This window comes from Candida parapsilosis, contig 005504 (genome assembly GCF_000182765.1).
Source record: "Candida parapsilosis strain CDC317 annotated contig 005504".
NCBI classification, from domain to species: Eukaryota; Fungi; Ascomycota; class Pichiomycetes; order Serinales; family Debaryomycetaceae; genus Lodderomyces; species Lodderomyces parapsilosis.
Window position 1 is genome coordinate 194271 of NW_023503277.1, and position 23082 is coordinate 217352.

Below are 23082 nucleotides of genomic sequence, written 5' to 3' on the forward strand. Positions count from 1 at the left end.
AACTCTAAACCACGCTGATAACAACCATGAGGGGTAAAAAAACCCTAGTTGTTTGTAGCATAATCTGTGCTCTGAAGTGAAACGTACAGCTGCAAAAAAGAGGTTAGTCTAATTGCAAAAAAAAAAAAGGAAGAAAAAAAAATGGAGAATAATTTTGGTGTCTGAATCAACATGATAAAAGATTGCATACAACCATCAGTAAGAGAAGATTGATATTACAGCAACAATGTCCGTTTTCGTTTTAAAAAGCTGACATTGCTTTGTGAGGTTGGTTGTATCGGAGAGGAATTGGTATTTTGTTTGTCTTTGTTAACCTTTAGTAGAATTTTCATGCAAATTGTCTCATTTCATGTCGCTATTTTGTTTTATTCTATAGAGTAAATGTCTTCTCTATTTGAAGAGCTCAAATAGAGGAGACTCCCTTGGAGCCCTTAAGCTTTCAAGTTACTACACACGGACCCAAAAAAATCTTGCAGTTTGTGTATTGAGTCACGTGAATGTCAGCAGTACCATTGATACTACCTGTACTGTATTTGTGGTAGCTTGATTGTTAGCTTCTTCTTCGGACTACGTATTGTGTGTCTTTAACTATTAACAACAACAACTGTGGTCATATCAATATTGTTATTAGCTTGTGGTGGTGAAATGGGCCCACGTGTCTGCTGCAATAAAAAAAAAAATTTATTTTTGTGTGACATTATAGATTAAATTATTATGTATTGCAATAGTATCAAAGTTTGTGTGATGTCTATATCGATAAGCACAAAGAAGCCATTTTACCAAACAATCTACCAAACGCCACAATGAGATACAGATAGACTCAAGTCCTTGATATCCTCTTGAGAATAAGCAAAAGAGGAGGAGAGAATAGAGGGTATTTTAAAAGGAAATGAGTTTTTTTATTCCAATTTTGACACGCACAGTCTAAAAAGGTTAAGTTTAACTTTAATCGTAGGAAAGACTTACTTTCTAAGATGGATTGGATATCACTGCTTGTTTGGAAGCTTTGTTCATTAGAAGTATAACAACGCCTTCCAAGAGCAACCATTGTTTTTCCTCTGACTATGATCTCTGTCTTTGACTGATTGTACCTATTCTAATAGTATCCGGATATATGACTACAATTTGCAAATTTCATCTTTTGCGAGTTATTGTTGTTAGTGATGGAATCTTCTATTTAAGCAAAGTGGCATCAATATATTTAGCTCATTATACATATAAGAAGACACATACACAATGGATTGATATATAGCCATATTGTTTTTAACTATTGTTTGTGTGTTGTGTTCAATGAAAATAAAAGTGAGCACGTGTGCCCCTATGAAGCAATCAAATACAAGAAGTACAAGTTAGAGTTAAAGTAAGATCAACAAACAACAACAATAATACGTTCCTATCACAAATGGATAAAGATGAAGATGAAGAAAAGATTGGAAAGATGAGGGAAAGAGAGGGGAAGCAAGTCAACACCCAAAGTTATGACACCCTTTCAACATAACCACCAGTAATCATCTCTTAAAAATACTACCCACTGGATGTTCGTACAGTAATGCTTGTTGTAGTAGCAGTAGTAAATTCCAATTGTGTTTAACTATGACTCTGTTGGTATTTTTCTTCTCTTTCTATTGGAACTCCGGCCTAAACATTGTTGAAGTATATATACTCCAAACAATTGCCACTAAATTGAAAAAAAAATTGCACCAGTTGTAATACCCCTTCACCATCCTACTAATCACCATTTACTTACAGTCACCATTAGACTTCACTACAAGTCATTCCAACTCATAGAGGGACTACCATTACCATTACTTCCCCCCCCACCCTCGCCATTTTCAATACACTTTTTTTTTCTTCGCAAAAGGAAATATAATAATAATACCACCCACGTTTCTTGTGAAACCTCAAACTTTCGTGACTATACAACAAACACCTTCCGCATTTCACACTCCATTATCCACTAGGTTTGTCATACCATACACCCCTCTTGGATCACAACCACCCACCCACTTACCCAGATCCAGTGTTTTCTCTTTGCGTCTGATTTCCACTACTACAGTTACACCAAGAAAAATACATCGGAACACCAATTACGGAAAGTAAAGCAGAAAAAAAAATTGTCATCACGGCAGAGTATTATACATATCACTCTTTCCCATTAAAGCACAACTTACTCAACCATTCAAAACAAAAGGCAATTACTGCTACTTGTTGCACTTACTGGACCAATATAGCTTTCCGCAAACGTCATTTTTACGACTAAAAAAATCACACATCACACATCAACTTCACCAATAACAAGATACACATCCCAAGTTAGATGATATAGAAAACACCCTTTGTCTAATCCCAACCAAACTTACACGCACACTCATACTTTACACGATGATGATGTCTGCTTCTTCAACTCAAGCGACACCCACATCTAGCCCCACGGGTTCAGTTGGAAGTTTCAACAATTTCAGCGAAGGCGGCAATAATTACATGGCCAGTTGCAGTAATAGCAGACACTATTATATGTATCGACTGGCGTTGAAACAAACTACACCCGCGTCATCTGAGATCAACACCAACAAGACAAATGCGAGCTATAACAACCGCCCCAGTCGAAAACCAAGTGATAGTCCACAGGTATCGGAAAAGTACACAAGTTTTCACAAGAGAGGAGGACTACCCTTACCGCATCGGAGGCAACTGAACAACAAGAACAATCCTGCAAAAGGATCAACTCCAACCAGCGGTGGTGGCGATGATGATACGTTTCTATCGCAATATATTAAATCATTGGAAATTCAAACGACTTTGAATGATCATCAACTATATTTCAAAGCCCTTGAAAAACAACGCAAGGTAAAATCATTGGAAATTTATCAGAGGTATTTAAATGCAAATAAGAAGGCTGATTATGAAAGAAATTATAAGCAATATTTAAGCAAGAACAATACTCGGTTACAACGTCGTGATAGTGTATCTCAAGTGGAACCAATTGTTAAGGATGTAGCAGCAACCGCAGAGATAAAGCAACAGCAACAGCAACAGCAACAACAACAACAACAACATCAACATCAACATCAACAACAAGATAAAGAAACAGTCTTATTGGATGCACAAAAGAAGAAAGCATCTGCAACTCATATCACTCATCGTCTACCAGTGGAGTTTATGGACTGTCCCATTGATTTCCTAATAGACCTTATATCACGCATGCTACAATCATTAATCACATTGAATGATAAATCTGTGCCCAATTCTATCTCAAACCCACCGTCTGCGGCAACAACTACAACATCATCCTCCTCGGCAACTACCAATGGAGGCTCCCAATCATCCAATAGTCTACTTACGCGATATCACTCGCGTACTCCACCAGCAATATCCACCTTGACATATTTATCACGGTTGACAAAATTCAACAATTTCAACCCAGCAATCTTGCTTACAACAATATACTATATCGATCTCTTATCGCATCAATACCAACCGTTTTTCACATTAAACTCATGGACAGTACACCGGTTCCTATTAGTGGGCACCATGATTGCTCAGAAATCGTTGGAGGATTTCTTTTACACTAATGATCATTATGCCAAAGTTGGTGGTGTTGCACTTGGCGAGTTGAATTGTTTGGAATTGGATTTTTTGAGTAGGGTGGATTGGCGATGCATACCTGGTAAACAAGCTGTAAATAAAATTCTGGGTACTGTTTGTACTAATATTGGCGAGGCTAAAGATGTGTTGAATATGTATTATTTCCAATTGATTGATTTAATGGGGAAGAATAGTCACAGTGGTGGCCAAATACAACGTGATGAACAGCAAGGGCAGCAACCAGCTGTATACTATGTGAGAGCAGGAAGTATAGGAGTGGGAGAAGAGAATGCACTGAAGGAGGATGGTAGTTCTGCAACTAGTGAAGTCCAGGATGATGACATGCTGGATGATGATGATGATGATGATGAAGAGGAAGGCGAAGGGGAAGAAGAGGACGAAAGTGACTACTATGATGATGATGATGACGACGATGACGAAGATGATGGCGGTGGTGACGGTGATGACGACGATGAAGAAGAAGGAAATTCCAATAATAACACTATGATCCACCCCACTTCAGATACCGATTACAAATTGCACCCCAATCTGACACAAATATACGACAAGAATGGATTTGTCATCAATGGTTCATCATCACCCCATTTGAAACGCAGGTATAGTGGAAGCTAATGAAACTCCCTATTTTTCATGTCATTTGAAATGTTGGTTATAACACGGAGAATGTTGAGCTGGACTCTGTTGTCTTTCTATATATAATCGTCTCATTATGGTCTATCTTGGTTTCTTATGTATGAGATGAATAAAAGTCTTTATATTGCAAATTCTTCAAACAGTGTAGATTTAAGACAGCGAGGTCGGTTCTGAGTGAAAAGTGTATTACTCGTAGCGCAATAATATCAATAGTGCTTACAATGTTATAGAAATGGTACGACTTTAAAGGATGTAGTATCCGGAGTTTCTATTAAAGTTTCTCTAAAAATTTTTATTGCAAGGTTTTGTAAATCCCCTTTCTTTGTGAAGATTTCAAAACCTTATTTGAAAATTCGGCTACTTTGTAACCCCCCTTGCACTTTGAGAGTTGTCCTATGATGAGGGTTTTTCAATCCTAGTTGATCTCTTCAGTTCGCAGTGTTCGATCGATTGTCTTGGTCTAGAGTTTACTTGGCTTGGAGTGGAACCACGTTTCAGAAAAAAATGGGTACGATAACTTGTCTCTGATCGTTTCTTTGTAAAAAGTCGGGTCGGTTAAATGGGGACTGGTACAAGTCAAGCCCAGATGTCCGCTTCTACATTTTACCTATATGCACAGTTGGTTTGGCGCAAAAGTTTGCAATTTTGTAGTTCTTTTCCGTTAATGTTTTCGCATAAATTCTCTCAGAGCCGAAATTGATTTCCCATTTGGGGAATTTTTGCGCGAATTTTATGAACTGTGTAGTTTGTTGCATAAGGTTTTGGAATAAAATATACGCAACAGAAGTTTAAAAAAACGTAAACACTATGCACTTATGTTATCACCAATTGGTGATAACATAGGACCCCTCAATTGGGAAGGCGTGGGGTATATATTGTGCTGGATCGAATTCTTGGTCCAGTTTAGGTGCAAAAAAAGAACAAAAGTACAACTAAAATGAGGAATCAATGGGGCTAGACCAAAAGTCAGTTTTCAAGGAAATATTCGTTGCAGTATGTGTCAATTTTAAAAACATCCTCGGCAATAAATTTAAACGGAAAATGAAGACTTTACCTTATCATTATGAAAACTTAACTGAATGTGTTTGTTTATCGTTTAATAACAAAGCAAAAGTGTCAAAATGAGAAAAGCTTTTTGGCAGTTCCAGTACCTGAGTAGCTCGGCACATCGGCATTTGCTGTTTGTTCTTTTTGTTTTCGCTTATTCATCTACTTTTGTGTAGTCTGAATACGAGTTTTATCAGCCTTAGTATACTTTAAACCTTCGTTTGTGGGTGATTGGGGGTTTTGCTTGTGATTCTTTTGATAATTAATAATAGTTTAGTAAAAAAAAAAATAGAGAGAATTTTTTTTTGCGTTTATCGGTCCGGGTGGCAAAATCGGAACGAAAAAGTGCGCAATACCAAAAGATTAAAGCACTATATATATGCAAAGAGAGATAGATACTATGGGGGGGGGGGGATTATAGATAAATGCAAATACTCTCTTAGTAATGTACGAGTTGATTCCAGAATATCAGTAACCATCATCTTAGTTTGAGGAAGATCTATATCGTCTTACAATTGTGTCCCTCCTGTGAAGAGTTACTATTCTACTTGTGGTTTGTGACTTTGGTAGCTCTCACTTTGTGGAAGGGCAAAATACGGAGAAAAGAAAAAGAAAGTGAGAAAAATACGGCGTTAATATCTCCGTATTCCGTTCCCAACTTACTGCTACTAACGTTGACTTCCATCTATTTCCGTACTATTAATTACTGGATACCACATTAGGAAAGCACTTGTGCGGCTGTAGTATTTATCAATTTTCGTTTTCTTTTTAGTAATTGCATTACAAAAAACACAACAACCACTAACCAAACCAAACAACCCAAAGACAGCAATTAATCAATTAGACAATACATTTGCATTTTACTATGCACTCGTGTATCAACATACATATAACTATATATAAGTATTAGCAAAGAACACCATCTTTTTATCATCTTCTTTCCTCCAACTCAACTCATCATCATATTATCACAACTCATTGAACTTAGCAAAAATTTTAAGTTTTGCAACATCAAAGAACGAAAGACAATAGATAAAAGACAAAAAGAAGACAAATACCACCTGATTTGAAGAGTGAGCTAAATTTGTATCACTACTACTACTACTACTACCTCTATCACTACCACCCTCATCCTTCACTACTTCTACTACTACCTAACCAGAATTCTCCTCTTCATTTCCATAAAGTTATACCAATAACACAATAGCAAACATGAGTTCTAACTCGTCTACTGCATCAACTTCTTCCATCGAAGACTTTACTGGTCAACGCAATCATCATGACCACATTGGTAACGAAAAGATTGATGACAACAACTCATTAAGACGCACTGATTCAGTACTTGGTTCAGAAGATGATTACGATGACAACAACGAAGAGAGTAGAAGATTACATTTGGTTAGAACTATAACTGCATTGTCCAATAAAGCTTCAACTGACCAATTGGATTCGCTCTCACGTCACATTTCACGGCAAATTAGTCGCAAGGATGGTGAATTCACCATGAAGATGGAAGAATTTAGTCTTCTTCGAATCTTGTCAAATTTTGTCTACTTTGCCAAAAAGCAAGGCTTGGCAATGAGATCTAGTGGTATTTCCTTTCAAGATCTTTGTGTTTATGGAAATGATGAATCTTTTGCCATTGTCCCCACTGTACTTGATTTACTTAAAGGTCCCATTGGTGGTGTACAACAAGCAATATCGAAAATGAGAACACCAAAAAAGACAATTTTAAACAACTTGAACGGGCTTGCCAAACCGGGGGAAATGGTTTTGGTTTTAGGAAGACCAGGTGCTGGTTGTACAACTTTCTTAAAATCATTGACTGGTACCGATTTTGATTTGTATAGAGGAGTTGAAGGTGATGTCAGATACGATGGATTGACTCAACACGAAATGTTAAACAACTACAAGAATGATTTGGTTTACAACCCTGAATTGGATGTTCATTTCCCTCATTTGACTGTTGATCAAACATTGTCATTTGCAATTGGTTGTAAAACTCCCAAAATGAGATTAAATGGAGTCACACGAGAACAGTTTGTTAATGCTAAAAAGGAGCTTTTGGCAACCGTTTTTGGTTTAAGACACACATACCATACGAAAGTGGGTAATGATTTCGTTCGTGGTGTTTCTGGTGGAGAAAGGAAAAGAGTCTCTATAGCTGAGGCTTTGGCATGTAACGGATCCATTTACTGTTGGGATAATGCCACCAGAGGGTTGGATGCTTCGACTGCATTGGAGTTTGCTCGTGCCATACGTACTTCAACTGATATTTTGAGATCCACTGCATTTGTCTCCATTTATCAAGCTGGTGAAAATATTTACGAGTGTTTTGATAAAGTTACTGTGCTTTATCACGGAAGACAAATATATTTTGGACCTGCCAAAACGGCAAAAAAGTATTTTGAAGATATGGGCTGGCAATGTCCACCAAGACAAACCACGGCTGAGTTTTTAACAGCTCTTACTGATCCTATTGGAAGATTTACCAAAAAGGGGTGGGAAAATAAAGTACCGCAAACTGCAGAAGAATTTGAAGCTCGCTGGTTAGCATCCAAGGAGTACAAGCTTTTGCTTCAGGAAATTAACGATTACAATGATTCCATTGACGCCGATGAAACAAGACAAATGTATTACAAGTCAATTTCACAAGAAAAGATGAAAGGAGCCAGGAAAAAATCACCCTACACAATATCCTATTTGCAACAATTGAAATTGTGCTCGATTAGAAGCTCACAACAAATCTGGGGTGATAAAGCTTATACAGTTACCCTTATTGGTGCTGGTGTATGTCAAGCTTTTATTAATGGTTCATTGTATTACAACACGCCGGAGTCAGTTATTGGTGCTTTTTCACGTGGTGGTGTGGTGTTTTTCGCGGTATTATACATGGCATTGATGGGATTGGCAGAAATCTCTGCTTCTTTTAGCAGTCGTATGATTTTGATGAAACAGAAAAACTATTCAATGTATCATCCTTCAGCTGACGCCCTTGCCAATTTTGTTACTTCGGTTCCCATTAGTATTATTGTTAATGTTTTGTTTGTCATTATCCTATACTTTTTATCCAATTTGGCAAGAGAAGCAGGCAAGTTTTTCATTGCGTTTTTGTTTATTGTTTTACTTCATTTGACCATGGGTGCCTTGTTCAAAGCTGTGGCTGCTATAAACAAGACTGTTGCTGCTGCCAATGCATTGGGTGGTGTATTGATGATGGCTTCATTGATGTATTCATCATATTTGATTCAACGTCCATCAATGCATCCTTGGTTCAAGTGGATCTCATACATCAATCCAGTATTGTATGCGTTTGAGGCAGTTGTTGCCACGGAGTTTCACGGAAGGCATATGAAATGTTTGGGACTGTATCTTACCCCTAGTGGACCCGGTTACGAGAATTTGGGCAATGGTGAACAAGCGTGTGCTTTTCTTGGGTCAAAACCAGGTCAAGATTGGATTTTAGGAGACGACTATTTGAAAACTGCATACACGTATAGCTTCAACCATGTTTGGAGAAATTTTGGAATTATGATTGGATTTTTGGCCTTTTTCTTAGCCATTAATGCCTTGGGAACTGAATTCATTAAACCAATCACTGGTGGAGGTGATAAACTTTTGTACTTGAGAGGTAAGATCCCCCACAAGATTGCGTTACCAGCAGAAAAACAAGCTGGAGATATCGAAGAAGGTCCAGCAATGAATGATTTGGATGATCGTGAAGTTAAAGTGGGCACTAATGACCAAGACTTGAGAGTCAAGGATATTTTCCTTTGGAAGAATGTTAACTACGTCATTCCATATGACGGCAAAGAGAGGAAACTTTTGGATTCTGTGAGCGGTTATTGCATACCAGGAACTTTGACAGCATTGATGGGTGAGTCTGGTGCTGGTAAAACTACATTGTTGAACACCTTGGCACAAAGAATTGATTTTGGAACCATTACTGGGGATATGTTGGTTAATGGTAAGCCACTTGACACTTCATTCAGTAGAAGAACCGGATATGTGCAACAACAAGATATTCACGTTTCGGAAGTAACAGTTAGAGAGTCGTTGCAATTTGCTGCTCGATTAAGAAGATCCAATGATGTCAGTGATGTGGAGAAGTTGGATTATGTTGAAAAGATTATTGATGTTTTGGATATGGGTCTTTATGCTGATGCCATTGTTGGAAGATCAGGCAATGGTCTTAATGTCGAACAACGGAAAAAACTTTCCATTGGTGTTGAGTTGGTTGCAAAGCCATCATTGTTACTTTTCCTTGATGAACCCACCTCAGGTTTAGATTCACAATCGGCATGGGCAATTGTTAAATTGTTGAGAGACTTGGCCAATGCTGGTCAATCAATCTTATGTACTATCCATCAACCTTCAGCTACTTTGTTTGAAGAGTTTGATCGGTTGTTACTTTTGAGAAAAGGTGGTCAAACTGTTTATTTCGGCGAGATTGGTGACAAGTCAAAGACAATTCTCGATTATTTTGAAAGAAATGGGGCAAGACATTGTGACGAAACTGAAAACCCTGCAGAATACATTTTGGAAGCTATTGGAGCTGGGGCCACTGCTGCAATTGATGAAGATTGGTTTCAAATTTGGCAGCAGTCACCAGAAAAGGTTGATGAGGATCAAAAATTGGATAATTTGATTCGAGAGTTGGAAAGTAAACCCTCTGAATTGAGTCATAAAGAGGAGAAGCAGTTGCATCACAAGTATGCTACTCCATATTGGTACCAGTTTAGATATGTTTTGCACAGAAATGCCTTGACGTTTTTCCGTGACCCTGGCTATGTGATGGCCAAGATCTTTTTAATGACAGTTGCTGGTTTGTTTATTGGTTTTACGTTTTTCGGATTGAAGCATACTAAAACTGGAGCTCAAAATGGTATGTTTTGTTCGTTCTTGACTGTGGTTATCTCAGCTCCTGTTATTAATCAAATTCAGGAGAAGGCCATCAACGGGAGAGATTTGTTTGAAGTTCGTGAAAAATTATCCAACACCTATCATTGGTCATTGATGATTTTGTGTCAAGCATTGAATGAGATGCCATACTTGTTGGTGGGAGGAGCAATCATGTTTGTTTCCGTTTACTTCCCTACACAAGCAGCAACAACGGCATCACAGTCAGGGATGTTTTACTTCACCCAGGGAATATTTGTTCAAGCATTTGCGGTTTCATTTGGGTTAATGGTGCTTTATATTGCTCCAGATTTACAAAGTGCTGCTGTTCTTGTTTCATTTTTGTATTCTTTTATTGTGGCATTTTCAGGCATTGTGCAACCAGTGAATTTAATGCCTGGGTTTTGGACTTTTATGTACAAGTTGTCACCATACACTTATTTTATTCAAAACTTGGTGTCGTCATTTTTGCATCGCCGAGAAATTCATTGCAGTGATAAGGAAATGGCGTTTTTCAACCCACCTTCAGGTCAAACATGTGGAGAGTTTGCCAAAGCATATGTGCAACGAGTTGGCGGATATATTGATAATCCATCAGATACTTCTAATTGTGGATACTGTTCCTTTTCCAATGCAGATCAGTACTTGTTAACCATTGGGGCTAAGTTTTCATTAAGATGGAGAAATGTTGGATTTTTTTTCGCATACATTTTATTCAATCTTGGAATTTGCATGTGTCTTTATTACTTTATGAGGTATAGCAAATTGACCAACAAGTTGACGGGGCTCTTTGCTCGTTTCAAGAAGAGCAAAAAGTAGGGGATTTAGAAAGAAGAGACAGATCAAGTTGAGTATGTAAATATAGAATACGTTTTAATATAATATAGATATCACACAGTTATAAATGTATAAAAGTTAAAGAAAAAAAAACCGAGTCGAACCAAACTAAGTTGGCTTGATCAATTCAAACGAGCAGTACAAATGCTTATTGACACTCATGATTGCTCCAAAATTGTTAAACTCACCACAATAATTGGGAGCACTAAACACAGTGACAAGTTTCCTCTTGTTGAAGAATTCATAACCATCTTCAACAACCATATGGCCTCGAACAATAAGGTCCAATTTGAATTTGGAGCAAAAATGATCAACATGTTTCTTTCCAAAACAATACGAAACCCCACGATCATTCTTGGGCCAATTATTCATGGAAAAGTTCTTAATCAGTGGATCAGGATCTGACCACAACAAATCAGCCAAGAGTCCCTTATCGGGAACGTCAGTTGGTCTCTTGATGTTTTCAATCTGGGATAAATCTTGCAACTCGGGTGATAACCCTCCATGAACACAGAAAATCTTGTCATTGATTGTTGCCGCCACTGGTAAGGTATTAAACACATCAACAAAATTCTTCCACATGCGTGGATTCTTCAATCTTCTCTTGCATTCGTCGTAAAATCCATAAATCTTAGTAATATTTGCTGACTCGTGGTTTCCCCTCAACATAAAGAAATTTTCAGGATACTTGATCTTGAAGCAAAGAAGTAATAAAATTGTCTCCAATGATTTTTCCCCACGATCAACGTAATCACCCATAAATAGATAATTTGAATATGGTGGGTAACCACAACAATTGAAAATACGAATGAGATCATGAAATTGTCCATGTATATCACCAACAACTTTAACCGGCGGTGATAAGCGCAACAAATTTGGTTGTTCCAAAAAGATTTGTCTACTTTTGCCCAAAATATATTTAATCTCTTCAGTATCGACACGCAATGCATCTTTGGCCCTACGAGATGTTGAACGTTTCTTGGTTGATAATAACCGTTCAATGACACTATCAATATCGATTGGCAACTTCTTGTTGGATGTTGGAATCAATGGGGGTGAGCTTGATAATGAAGTTGAGCTACTTGACTGTAGTGGTGGTGGCCGTTGTTGTTGTTGTTGTTGTCCCTTTGACGCGGCCAACGTTACCGTTTCTAATTTCTCTAAATTCTCTTGTGAAAGTACTCTTGGCTCCGGTGAAGATTCCAACGATCTGCTTTCTGCAATTGAATCCAATTTTGACACTAATGGAGAAGAACCTTCAATATTTGCTAAGCTCTTGGTTGCCATATAGGTGTTTGGACTTGAGCTAGAAGACAGAAGCAGGTCATCTTCTTTTAAATCATTACCTGATGTTGTGAAAACTGGCGATGCAACCGAAATGTCCAGTGATTCCACCGATGACTCAACCGAAGACGCAACATCGTGTTGATTTTTAAGGAGTTTCGCCATCGAAAGACCAATTTCCAAATCAAAGTCTTGATTGGCAGGGTACACTTCATACGTAGCAGCTAATGGTAATGATGATGATGACGACATCTTTCCAGGTGGTTTGGAGCCAGCTTTGCTAGGGGAGTGGTGTAGTGCACTGCCTGCTCCTTTCTGATGAGTTTCCGGGACATGCAAGTACTGACTGCTACCGCTGCTGGTGCTATCGCGACGCTTCTTCTCCTTATCTTTGATTTCAATAGCAGGAGATGTAGCATGCTCACTCTTCACTGCTGTAGCAAAAGATGGTGCACTCTTCTGTTGATGATGCTTAGATAGTTTTTGCTTTTGTTTGTTAATATTTAGTTGAGATAGCGCCAGGGCCATCTCATCAGGGTCTAAGTCGGTACTTCCACTGGTACCTGAGTTGGAGTTTCCTTCATGGTTTGCATTTGATGAGGATGACGACTTCGGTAGGGGTTCATCTTTAGACGGGCTATTTCCCATTGGGTGAGGCTAGGCTATCCTTTTTGAGTGACGGTAACAAAGATGTGAGAAAAATGAGCAAAGAAAGGAAGAAAGAAATGAAAACTGGTAAGAATGTGTTAAGTAGATTTCTTCAACTATAAGGTGATGTATCTAGTATGTGGTGGTAGGTGGGAAGGGTGTGTGTGTACGATGAAGGGTTGATTAGTTTGAAATGGATGAAAAGCTTTTCTTCTGTTCAATGCGCATATCGTTTTATATATATGCTGTTCTCCTTTTTCTAAAAAAGGTCGTGTGATAAGTGACATATGAAACAGCGAAGAACGGAATTGTACACAATGCACTACCAATTTTAACCATTGTAGTAACAATGTACACTACCTTTGGTCGAAGAGAAACAAAACTCCACCACACTTTGCACTTTGCACTTTGGCACACGACTTTTGTACAAAACCGTTCTCATTGGTTATGTATCCACCTTCATTACTGCTGTCACACTTTTGTCAAGAGATTATCACATGCCAAACAAGGAATATATGAATCTTCCCACTATTTTTTCATAGATTTCACAGAAACGGAGTCTTCAAGGATATAAAACTGAAACATAATAAGCTCTTTAGTTGTTGATATCTCAAGAGTAGCGAGGGTTGCTTTCAAATTAGAATTATTCACGTGACCTTTGGCAAACAAATGCGCTTTTCAAAAACTCTTCCTCTCTCTTTATACTCTTTTAGTACATGAGAATATTCACCAGGCGATTGAGCAGACATACCTTCTACAGGTCCAACATAATGACAATCTCACACAAGCCTATCAAGACTGCCGGATGCTTGATTATTGGTGATGAGATTTTAAATGGGAAAATTATGGATACAAATTCCTACAATTTTGCTCGATTCTGCTTCAATGATTTATCAATTCCATTAAAGAGAACTGTGGTTTGCGGTGATGACTCTCAAGATATCAAAACTTCCTTACACAATTTACTATCTCAAGACAATGTTGGATTTCTCGTAACTTCGGGTGGATTGGGAAGTACCCACGACGATATCACTTATGAAGCAATCAGTGATTACTTCAAGTTGGACTACAAACTCGATCAAGAAGTTGTGGACCGCATGCAATCGCTTCGCAAGGACTACTTGGCCAAATTAGATAAAGAACAATTGGACGCATTTTACCGAATGGCTACGTTGCCTACAACTACTAGTAACGCCGTCACCACTACTGCTACAGCCACACCTACCACCACTGGTGCCAGCAGCACTGCTTCTGGGTTTAAGGTGGAGAAAATATATGCCAATGACAAAATGTGGTTCCCAATAGTTGTCATTGATGAAAGAGTTTTTATATTGCCTGGTGTCCCTCAATTGTTTGTCCAATGTTTACCAACGATCAAAGGGTATTTGCAACCACGACTAGAGTCTATAAAATTGATACGAAGATATGTCGTGACCAAAACTGGGGAAAGTCAGTTGGCTCCTTACCTTGGAAAGTTGCAAACTCGTTGCAATGAGAAATTTGGCAATGGTGTTGTTAAATTAGGAAGTTATCCTCATTTAGAATCTCATTTGAATACTATTAGTGTGATTGGAAATGGGATAGAATCCAAAAAAGACTTAGACTGGGTGGTTGATGATTTGTTGAACAATGTGAATGGTCATGCTAAAGAAATATCACAAGAGGAAGAAGATGAATTTACTTAATATTGATATTGTGGTTTTACTGTTCTTATTCGATGACAACTGTAAGTTGTAGTAGTTAGATGTAGAGGAAGCGGGTTGACAAAGAATCTCTCATTATGATGTAGGTTGTATATCTGTATGGTTATGAATTGGTAGAAGTTCTTGATAAACCACTCTATTTTGACTTATTGTGCTAAAGATCACACAAAATGTTAGCAAAATAGTGGATCGTGTGAGTGAGGACCCGTTCCTTGGGCAGCTAACGAAATAAGTGAGTCTTAAGAAATGCAGACAGTAAAAAGAGCCCCATTCGTAAGTAGTCACCCTCCAGCATCTCACTTTAGGGGAGTTTGCAAGTTCTACAAGCACAGCCAGTTCGCGACACTGACATTCACAACGCATAATTAGTTGGAATTTTGTAAGGAAAACTTATGAACGATCAAAAATCCACAACCATACAACTCTGTAGCAACCACCTTTATTAGCAGTCTTCGACCAATGCAGAACAGCTAAGACGTATGGAGCCTATAATCAGACAGCATATTCAGGAGAGGGACCCCCCCATTGTAACTATGAGCCTCACCGATAACAGCCACAAGTAAAAAAGGGACCCTAGATGTTTGTAGCTTAAGCTGCAGCATAACATGTGCTTGGAAGTGAAACGTATAGCTGTAAAAAAGATGTTTCAATCAGGTTTTGATTAGGTACAATTTTTTTTGGTGAGAGCGGCTTGTATAGTGCACCACTTTTAGGGGGGAAGAAAGATTGTGTGTGCACTTTGTTTTTGTGCATTAACAAGTTCCCACACAAGATTGCAGTAACTGAACACAACTTCCTCTTCAAAGGATAACTTGTGAACGTGCTATCTTCCAATACGGGACGTCACAATCATTATAGAAATTACTGTAATCATTAGAGGTTGGTGAATACTATGCCTGATGCCTGCCAATTACGATTAAGTTTCGAGACACGGGTTCAGTAATGATATCGTGCCAGTTTTAGACACCAAGTAGTGATCTATCATCCAATCGAGTGTGCAGATAGTAATCAATCAATCAAGCTGGAGTACCATTAAATGTGAATCTCAAAGAGGTGGATGGAGGCTACATTTGTTAGGGGTTAACGAGCCAACAAGCTATCTCGGTCACAGTGCGAAGTGTACCTCGGTTACACTAATTGATTACGCAGTCAGTATTCAGTGTATTTGTCTGGGTCGCAACAGTTTGATGAAGTTGATGAAGTTGCAAGAGGTGGACGTTTCAGACATGATGAATACTGATAATAGTATCTTGGCCCACAACCAAAGTGCACCTTGCCGAATTTTGAAACAAACCAAGCGTGTGTTGGGACTCGAATCATCAAGTTCAGTGGAGGATATTTTTACATCTAACATGTATTCATGGATAAACAGCCGACGATAGAGAAGGCTCTTTCTAATGTCCGTTCATCGATGCAATGACGAAGGACAAGATGAGCAACTACCACTACGCGTTAGGATGAGCGGTGTGTGAAATACACTCTCTCGAATGGTTGACATTATTGACACAATAGAGATGATGGACTATACGCGAGCTCACTTAGGGAGCAGGTAAGTGCAAAGCCTTGATACTAGATGTTTTGTACCAGAACAAACACAGTTTCTGAAATCCACGATTGGAGGCTGGCACGTCCATTGGTTCGACTAAAAAATGATTTCATGCTAGTCAACTTGAAGGATTGTTCTAGTCTTCAACTTGCTGCAAGGGACGCTGATTGTGGTCGCAACCAAACCTCTGTCAATGAAAGAACCTGGCACCAAGATAACTTATTCTAAAGTCAGATTGGTGGATGAGGGAAACCATACAAGATCCAATCATGAGCATTGTGGTGATCGTCATCCAAGTGGACCCCCAACCCTGTCTATTCATGGACCAGCCCAAAAGCATTAAAGAGTTCATGCAGTCATATTGAATGAATTGCATCATGAAGAAAAGAAAGAGACCAACTCATTGGAACGATAGCAGACTCGTTGCGTAATGCTTGTCAATGGAAATACTGGCGAGCCCAATATGTTTAAAGATACTATCTGATACACACCTGTTACTTCCTGGTGGTTGTCACAGATGATCAGAAACCTGAGTATAGCGACTGCAAGGTGCTTTTTGAGAATATCCTCGACTGGTGATGACTTGGCAATTACAAAATGAGACATGCTATTTCGGGTAAATTGTGAATATCGATTAGGGAACATAAACCAAAAAGCAGGTCTCAATGTGAAGGCAGTCGGAAGCTTCGCTCCACCCAAGTGAAGCTATAATGCACTGGAACACACCCTATGAAACAGGCAACCACAGAATGAACGAAACTAATGCATACAAAGTGCCTGCATGGGGACGCAAGAGGAAAGTATATTAACCAACAACTATTGGGCCATATGGGCACACTAGTTCCAAGAAAAGTAGATACAATGGCGAACATGCAAAATAAGCATCGACTTGGACGAAACTTGCACTAACATACGAAACAGAGGGCGCGCTCCCACATTGAAAACAGCCATTGAATATTATTACGTGCTAGAAAGAGATGACATTTGAATACAACACAATCTCGTCTTTGTAACACCTCTACGTTCTGTATATTGTACGAACACACTAGTAATTAAATTAAGCACAGCGTGCACCCGCACAACGGTATAGATGCCTCCGGACATCAATGCAAGAAGCTCCTACACCGCAATCTTTCGCAACTTCGTCTCATCCTTGCCGCAAAAATTTCGTCCCTGAACACCAATGATTTTACACCCCTAAACCAACGATTTTGCACCCGCACAATCAATTTTGCATTTACTCACAATGCTTGCACCCTTACATGAAATAGATTACATGCACAAAACAAAGGTAAATGCATCGACACATCATGCACACGTTCTTCAAGTACAAGGGCATCCATACCCACAGAAGTTGCTGGATTCAGAAAGTAATGAAAAAACCTGCCTACATAGCGAAGACACGTAAGTTACGCAGCACATCACAAAAAGTGCTAAGCAATGGTACCCTAGGATTAAATTCGCAAAACCTGTGCATATAATTAGCTGATTTTGGGCACGTATGTGTCATTAGATCACGATTCCAAGAAATAGAAACACCCGTCGCATGACAATAATCGCAACTTTTGAGCATAAGTAATTAATCCTTATCATACCAAATTAATTTAGTGTAATATATCTATTAATACGAAAAAAGTTACGGATTCAATTGAAGATTTTTGGACAGTCAACTCCAGTCCGAAATCCGTTGTTTGTTATCTTACGAAGTAGGATGTTGCGTATCTTATAAACTATTCTGGAAAAACTTCATTGACATAGGACTGAGGTGATTTAAGCATAAAGCAAAGTTAAGCAGTTGCGTTTGTTGCCTGATGTTTCCGAAACACCACCATGAACGGTAGAGCTCTATCGGGAACTGGAATTAAAATAAATTGGAGCTTTCTTGATGAACACTGAAATGAGATTTAGAGCGCAACGATAAGAGTTAGCGTCCGTGGATTTTCTAGAGACAAGTCACAACACAGCCACGGAATAGTCCATAGTTTAGTTTTGAGCTAAAACAAACGACTGAAGCGGCAAGTTACCTACATTTCATTAGACCTTGTTGCTGTGTTCGAAATAGTTTAACAGGTGTTTATTTGGGAACTAGTTCTCAAGTGCGTAGTAGAATATCGAGAGAAAAACCTCGTATGCTAGTGTGGAAAGGTGTAGGACTTAGTAGTGACGTATGTAGCGTAAATGCGTAACTGAAATCTACTGTCTTGGATACAGGTGCGGTTACGGAAGACATTGTTTTTCCTAGATCCGACCTTATCGGTAACTTTATTGCCATTGCAGTTGACAGTTTGTTGTTATTCTTGTACAGTTGTCACCAAATCTCGGGTTCTATTCTGGACTCAAGAAAGGTGAAATCAAATTGATTGTAGGTTTCATGAAACGGAATTTAAGCTTAGAAAGGTATACTACGTTATTCACAAACTACAACTTTTGGTATCTGGTTCAAGCATTACACACTTTTTGTATTGTTCTGAATGCGTGAACATTGCTTATCAATAACATATTGGTGGGTTATTCACGAGAAAGTGTACTATAGGCGGTTTGAGTGAGGAAAATACTAATAGAAGATGTATGCTGACAATCTGAAAATATTTCCCGACCGAGATCATTTGTGTGCAAATTGTAGTCTTTGAACGTTCGTCTGTGAGACATCGCTTAACCACTTCGATTCTAGTTCGTTTACTTTCTTTGTTTTATATAATATGCTACAAAAAGCGAGTTCGGTTAGTCAATAAAATTACATTCGTTATATACAAAAGTCGCGATTAAGATTATGCTACAGTCCAGTTTTTTTCTCGGAATCTAGATCTTATGACCCAGAATTTCACTTAATCGAAACCAGATCCGCTTAAAATTTGTGATTCCAGCCCTAGACATATTCTCTGAACACCTGAATACGTAGTCCCTTGTAATCATTCTGCGAGATTTAATTTCGTGGCCAGGTTTTTTCCTCTAATATTTATATGCACCCGACACTCGGAGCACGGATGTGTTCGTTGTTGATCAAGAGTGTAAAGTTGATGTGTGGATGCGTTTATTTTTGGTGCGTGCGTGTGATTCGGTCAATGGTAGGTTGCAGATCTTGTGTACGGGTGCAAAACCATTCATATAAGTATGCAAAATCGTTGGTGTCGGGGCGCAAGAGCATTGACGTGCGGACCTAAATGCATCCAAGAAGCTTGCGGTAAGGGTGCATTTACTTCGCAAAAGAATCGCGTTTAGGGTGCAGTTTATATTGAGCCACAGGTGCAACTCCTACTGGTGTATCGATCCACTATGGGCAAAGTTGAGTATAAGTTTAGGTTCTATGAAAAGTCGCAGAGGTGTTACAAAGACGAAACAGAGTTGAATTTGAGTGAAACGGCACGTCAGTGTCATCTAGTTGATGAACCTTTGAAGACGCAGGCGTTTCTCAATCGTCGAGTTTTTAGTATTGATCAACGGTAGTGTCATCAAGCATTAAAGGGAGCTTTCTGCTCGACATGTGTTCTACTATTTTGCAAATGATTGGAGGGGTTTCGATATTTACCCACCTTTTCTTCGAATTGGGTTCTTTGTTTTGGATAGGGAGCGGTGTTCCTCATTTTTAAATGTCTCATAGTGCTAATAAACTTTGAATTCAGCCTTCTCTGACAATAATGCTAAGAAATTATTGGGTCAGCACTCTCAATCGGTCACACGCTCTGTATTGAATGCTTGTTATTGAGGTGAACATTCCTCATTCAAGCTAATAGCGTTGTCCACTTTGAAGGAGTAATATGCACTACAATTGTATTGGCAGGTCTTCAGCTTCCCGGTCTGTGTTGCGTTTTATCAAGCATCGACTACAAAGCACTAGCACACCAGCTTGCTCCAAAATGATTTTTCATACCAAGCAATTCGAGTCCAGGGAGTCAAAAACACCAGCAATCTTCGACATAGCAGTTTTGACAGACCCTTTCAGCCAACGGTCGAGTCGAGCATTCATCTTTGCCTATGATACTTGTTCACTGAACGAAGACGATACAGCGGCTCCTCTATACTTAGGTTTTCGCCAATGAAGATGTAACAGCTGTATGATTCTCCCCTAATTGAATTCGTGTTTTGGAACTCAGCAAACCCTTGATCCACATCCATATGCAGCAACATGTACGTGGTAATGGATCTGTCCGGGCTGAATATTTGCGCATTCTTTCTCCAGGAGGTTCGTAAAATAAATACGTCTTCTTTTATTGCAACATCCCTTTGATGTTGTTCAGGATTTAGTTTCAACTCGCAATTTTCATTGCGTTGACATTGGAAAGTTTTGATTTCGTTTGTGGCGATCGGAGTAGAATAGACTGACGAAGAGCCGCCGAGACACACTCAAGCGAGGACTTCCCAGAAGGCATTCCACTGTGCCACCTTTGTTAGCGGTGTTGGACTTCTTCAACTCAAATCAAGATTTCAATGGTGCACCGTTGCAACCTACCCCTCCAAGTTTTACCCAATCAATGTGCTAATCGCACTCCAATGTCCTTTGCATCACTCTCGGAAAGGTCTCGTATACCCGACATCTTTGTACACATTGTAACTGCGTAAGCTGATGTATCTCTGTTATACGTCACTCTGCCACTAATGTAGCTACCGTAGCCATTGATCCTTGTCTGTTACGAAATCTATCCTCTTCATTCATTTCATGATACTCCAGCTTGAATGATTGATTGCTATCTGTACACTCGATTGGATGATAGATCACCATTTGGTGTCTAAAACTGGCACATGAGTATTACTGAACCCGTGTCTCGAAACTTAACCTTGAATGGCATCAGACGTAGTATTCACTTTCCTCTAATGATTGCTGTCATCTCTGATAGTGATTGTGACGTCTCGTATTGAAAGACAGAACGTTCACAAGTTATCCTTTGAAGAGGAGGTTGTGTTCAATTACTGCAATCTTGTGTGGGAACTTGTTATGCACAAAAACAAAGTGCACACACATTCTTTCTTCCCCCCTAAAAGTGATGCACTATACAAACCACTCTCACCAAAAATATTGCACCTAATCGAAACCTGATCGAAACATCTTTTTTGCAGCTATACGTTTCACTTCAGAGCACAGGTTATGCTACAGACATTTAGGGCTCTTTTCCTACTTGTGGCTGTTATCGGTGAGGTTTATAGTTACAATGGGCGTCTCCAGCGCCGATTCAGGCTGTTCTAAGCAGAGTTATAGCGCATTTTAGTGCGCATTACAGAAGTCTCATAAAATTGGCATTTTGCCAGGAAAGCAGAAACTGACGAAGTTTCAACGCTAGTACAGTAAAGCTACAGCTTCCGCACCCCCCCACCCCCCTCCCTTCCAATCTCAAAAGAGAATCTTTGGGTGCCCCAAGACGAAGAAGCACGGCCAAAATTTTCTAGGGGTATGGATTTGATTTATAGTTTATATAGTGTAGACACGTGCGTTAACACCGAAAACCTAGATTTAAGCTCGAGCTGACGTGGAGGAGCTTCCTAAACCAGGTAAGTATCAAAGCTGGCAGTTTTGGTACTATATGATGCGTTACTAGAGCCTCAGAGATTCTGGTGCAGCAGATATGTCGCTTCTGGTGTACTCCTCAACACAGGAAGTTTCTTACTTCTCCGGATGACTATGTCTCAAAATTGAATGCTAAGAATTTAGTACCGTGACTGTCTTGGTGCTTTCCCAAAAAACGACAATTTTCCTAGCTTTAAAATCAACAGGAATTCATTTTTCTTATTTGTGGCTGAAACTCTTACAATTTGATATTTAATCTTTAAATTGTTTCGTGTAAGTGAATGTTCCCTCTGGCTCAGTGGAAGATGACATTTGTGAGCATTTGGTAGAAAATTTACGCAAAAAGATTGCAATTTTTTTTTCTTTCTTTCTTTTTTTGTGTTCAAGAATCTCATCATATTGGTCCAACTAGTTCTATTTCAACTCATTACACCACGTTTACATTTACATGAGTCTGACAACTCCAAAAGTCCAATATCCGTATGTTACATATACTATGTGGCTTTTGATTTTGGCTTGTTACTAACACGACAAAGGTTTTGGTATGGTGGATTTTCTAGCATGGCGGCTTGCTTAGTGACCCATCCATTGGATCTCGCAAAAGTACGATTACAAACTGCGTCTATCCCTAGACAGTCACTACTTTCCATGTTATACAGTATAATAACTAAAGAAGGATTTTTGAAGATATATTCCGGTTTAACTGCATCTCTTTTGAGACAAGCTACATATTCTACAGCTCGATTTGGAATATACGAGGTGTTGAAAGAGTATTATATCAAACAAAGTCATAACAAACACCCCAGTACTGTCGTTTTACTACCAATGTCGATGATAGCTGGAGCAATGGGTGGCCTTGTAGGTAATCCAGCTGATGTTGTGAACATTAGGATGCAAAACGACTCAACCTTGCCGATTCAACAAAGACGAAATTACAAGAATGCTATTGATGGGTTATACAAAGTATGTAAGAAGGAGGGAGTCCAATCATTGTTCAGAGGGCTATATCCAAACTTGGTCCGGGGAGTATTGATGACAGCTTCACAAGTTGTGACTTATGATGTTGCGAAAGGTCTTTTGATCGACTACGTACATATGGATCCCTCAAAGAAGTCCACTCATTTCGGAGCCTCTTTGATTGCCGGATTAGTTGCAACAACAGTGTGCTCCCCTGCAGATGTTGTGAAAACGAGGATCATGAACAGTAAGGGCAGCGGCGAGAGTGCAATCAGTATACTTCGGAATGCAATCAAGCAGGAAGGTATTGGTTTCATGTTTAGAGGGTGGCTTCCCGCTTTCATAAGGTTGGGTCCCCATACCATTGTTACTTTCTTGGTGTTGGAGCAATTGAGAAAGTTAAGACTTGGGATGTAGTGGAGCTT

The 23082-nt window shown here is 39.1% G+C and overlaps 5 protein-coding genes across 5 annotated transcripts; 4 read left to right on the top strand and 1 right to left on the bottom strand. All coding sequences in view use genetic code 12, as the record gives it.

The window, feature by feature from the left end:
• Window positions 1–2382: 2382 nt before the first annotated feature.
• CPAR2_600740 (uncharacterized protein) lies at window positions 2383–4218 on the top strand (the record flags this gene model as incomplete). The annotated part of the gene is made up of 1 exon (XM_036812367.1): window positions 2383–4218. One exon carries the CDS (start codon window positions 2383–2385, stop codon window positions 4216–4218), a length of 1836 nt encoding a protein of 611 aa, XP_036662843.1.
• A 2280-nt stretch (window positions 4219–6498) lies between these two features.
• SNQ2 (ATP-binding cassette transporter) lies at window positions 6499–11004 on the top strand (the record flags this gene model as incomplete). The annotated part of the gene is made up of 1 exon (XM_036812378.1): window positions 6499–11004. One exon carries the CDS (start codon window positions 6499–6501, stop codon window positions 11002–11004), a length of 4506 nt encoding a protein of 1501 aa, XP_036662844.1.
• Window positions 11005–11130: 126 nt separating this feature from the next.
• On the bottom strand, window positions 11131–12954 carry SAL6 (Sal6p; the record flags this gene model as incomplete). Its single annotated transcript, XM_036812389.1, has 1 exon — window positions 11131–12954. The coding sequence occupies one exon, from the start codon at window positions 12952–12954 to the stop codon at window positions 11131–11133; it is 1824 nt and encodes a 607-aa protein (XP_036662845.1).
• Window positions 12955–13724: 770 nt separating this feature from the next.
• CPAR2_600770 (uncharacterized protein) lies at window positions 13725–14639 on the top strand (the record flags this gene model as incomplete). The annotated part of the gene is made up of 1 exon (XM_036812400.1): window positions 13725–14639. The coding sequence occupies one exon, from the start codon at window positions 13725–13727 to the stop codon at window positions 14637–14639; it is 915 nt and encodes a 304-aa protein (XP_036662846.1).
• A 7509-nt stretch (window positions 14640–22148) lies between these two features.
• On the top strand, window positions 22149–23074 carry CPAR2_600780 (uncharacterized protein; the record flags this gene model as incomplete). Its single annotated transcript, XM_036812411.1, has 2 exons — window positions 22149–22180; window positions 22237–23074. The coding sequence occupies 2 exons, from the start codon at window positions 22149–22151 to the stop codon at window positions 23072–23074; spliced, it is 870 nt and encodes a 289-aa protein (XP_036662847.1).
• Between the last annotated feature and the right edge of the window lie 8 nt (window positions 23075–23082).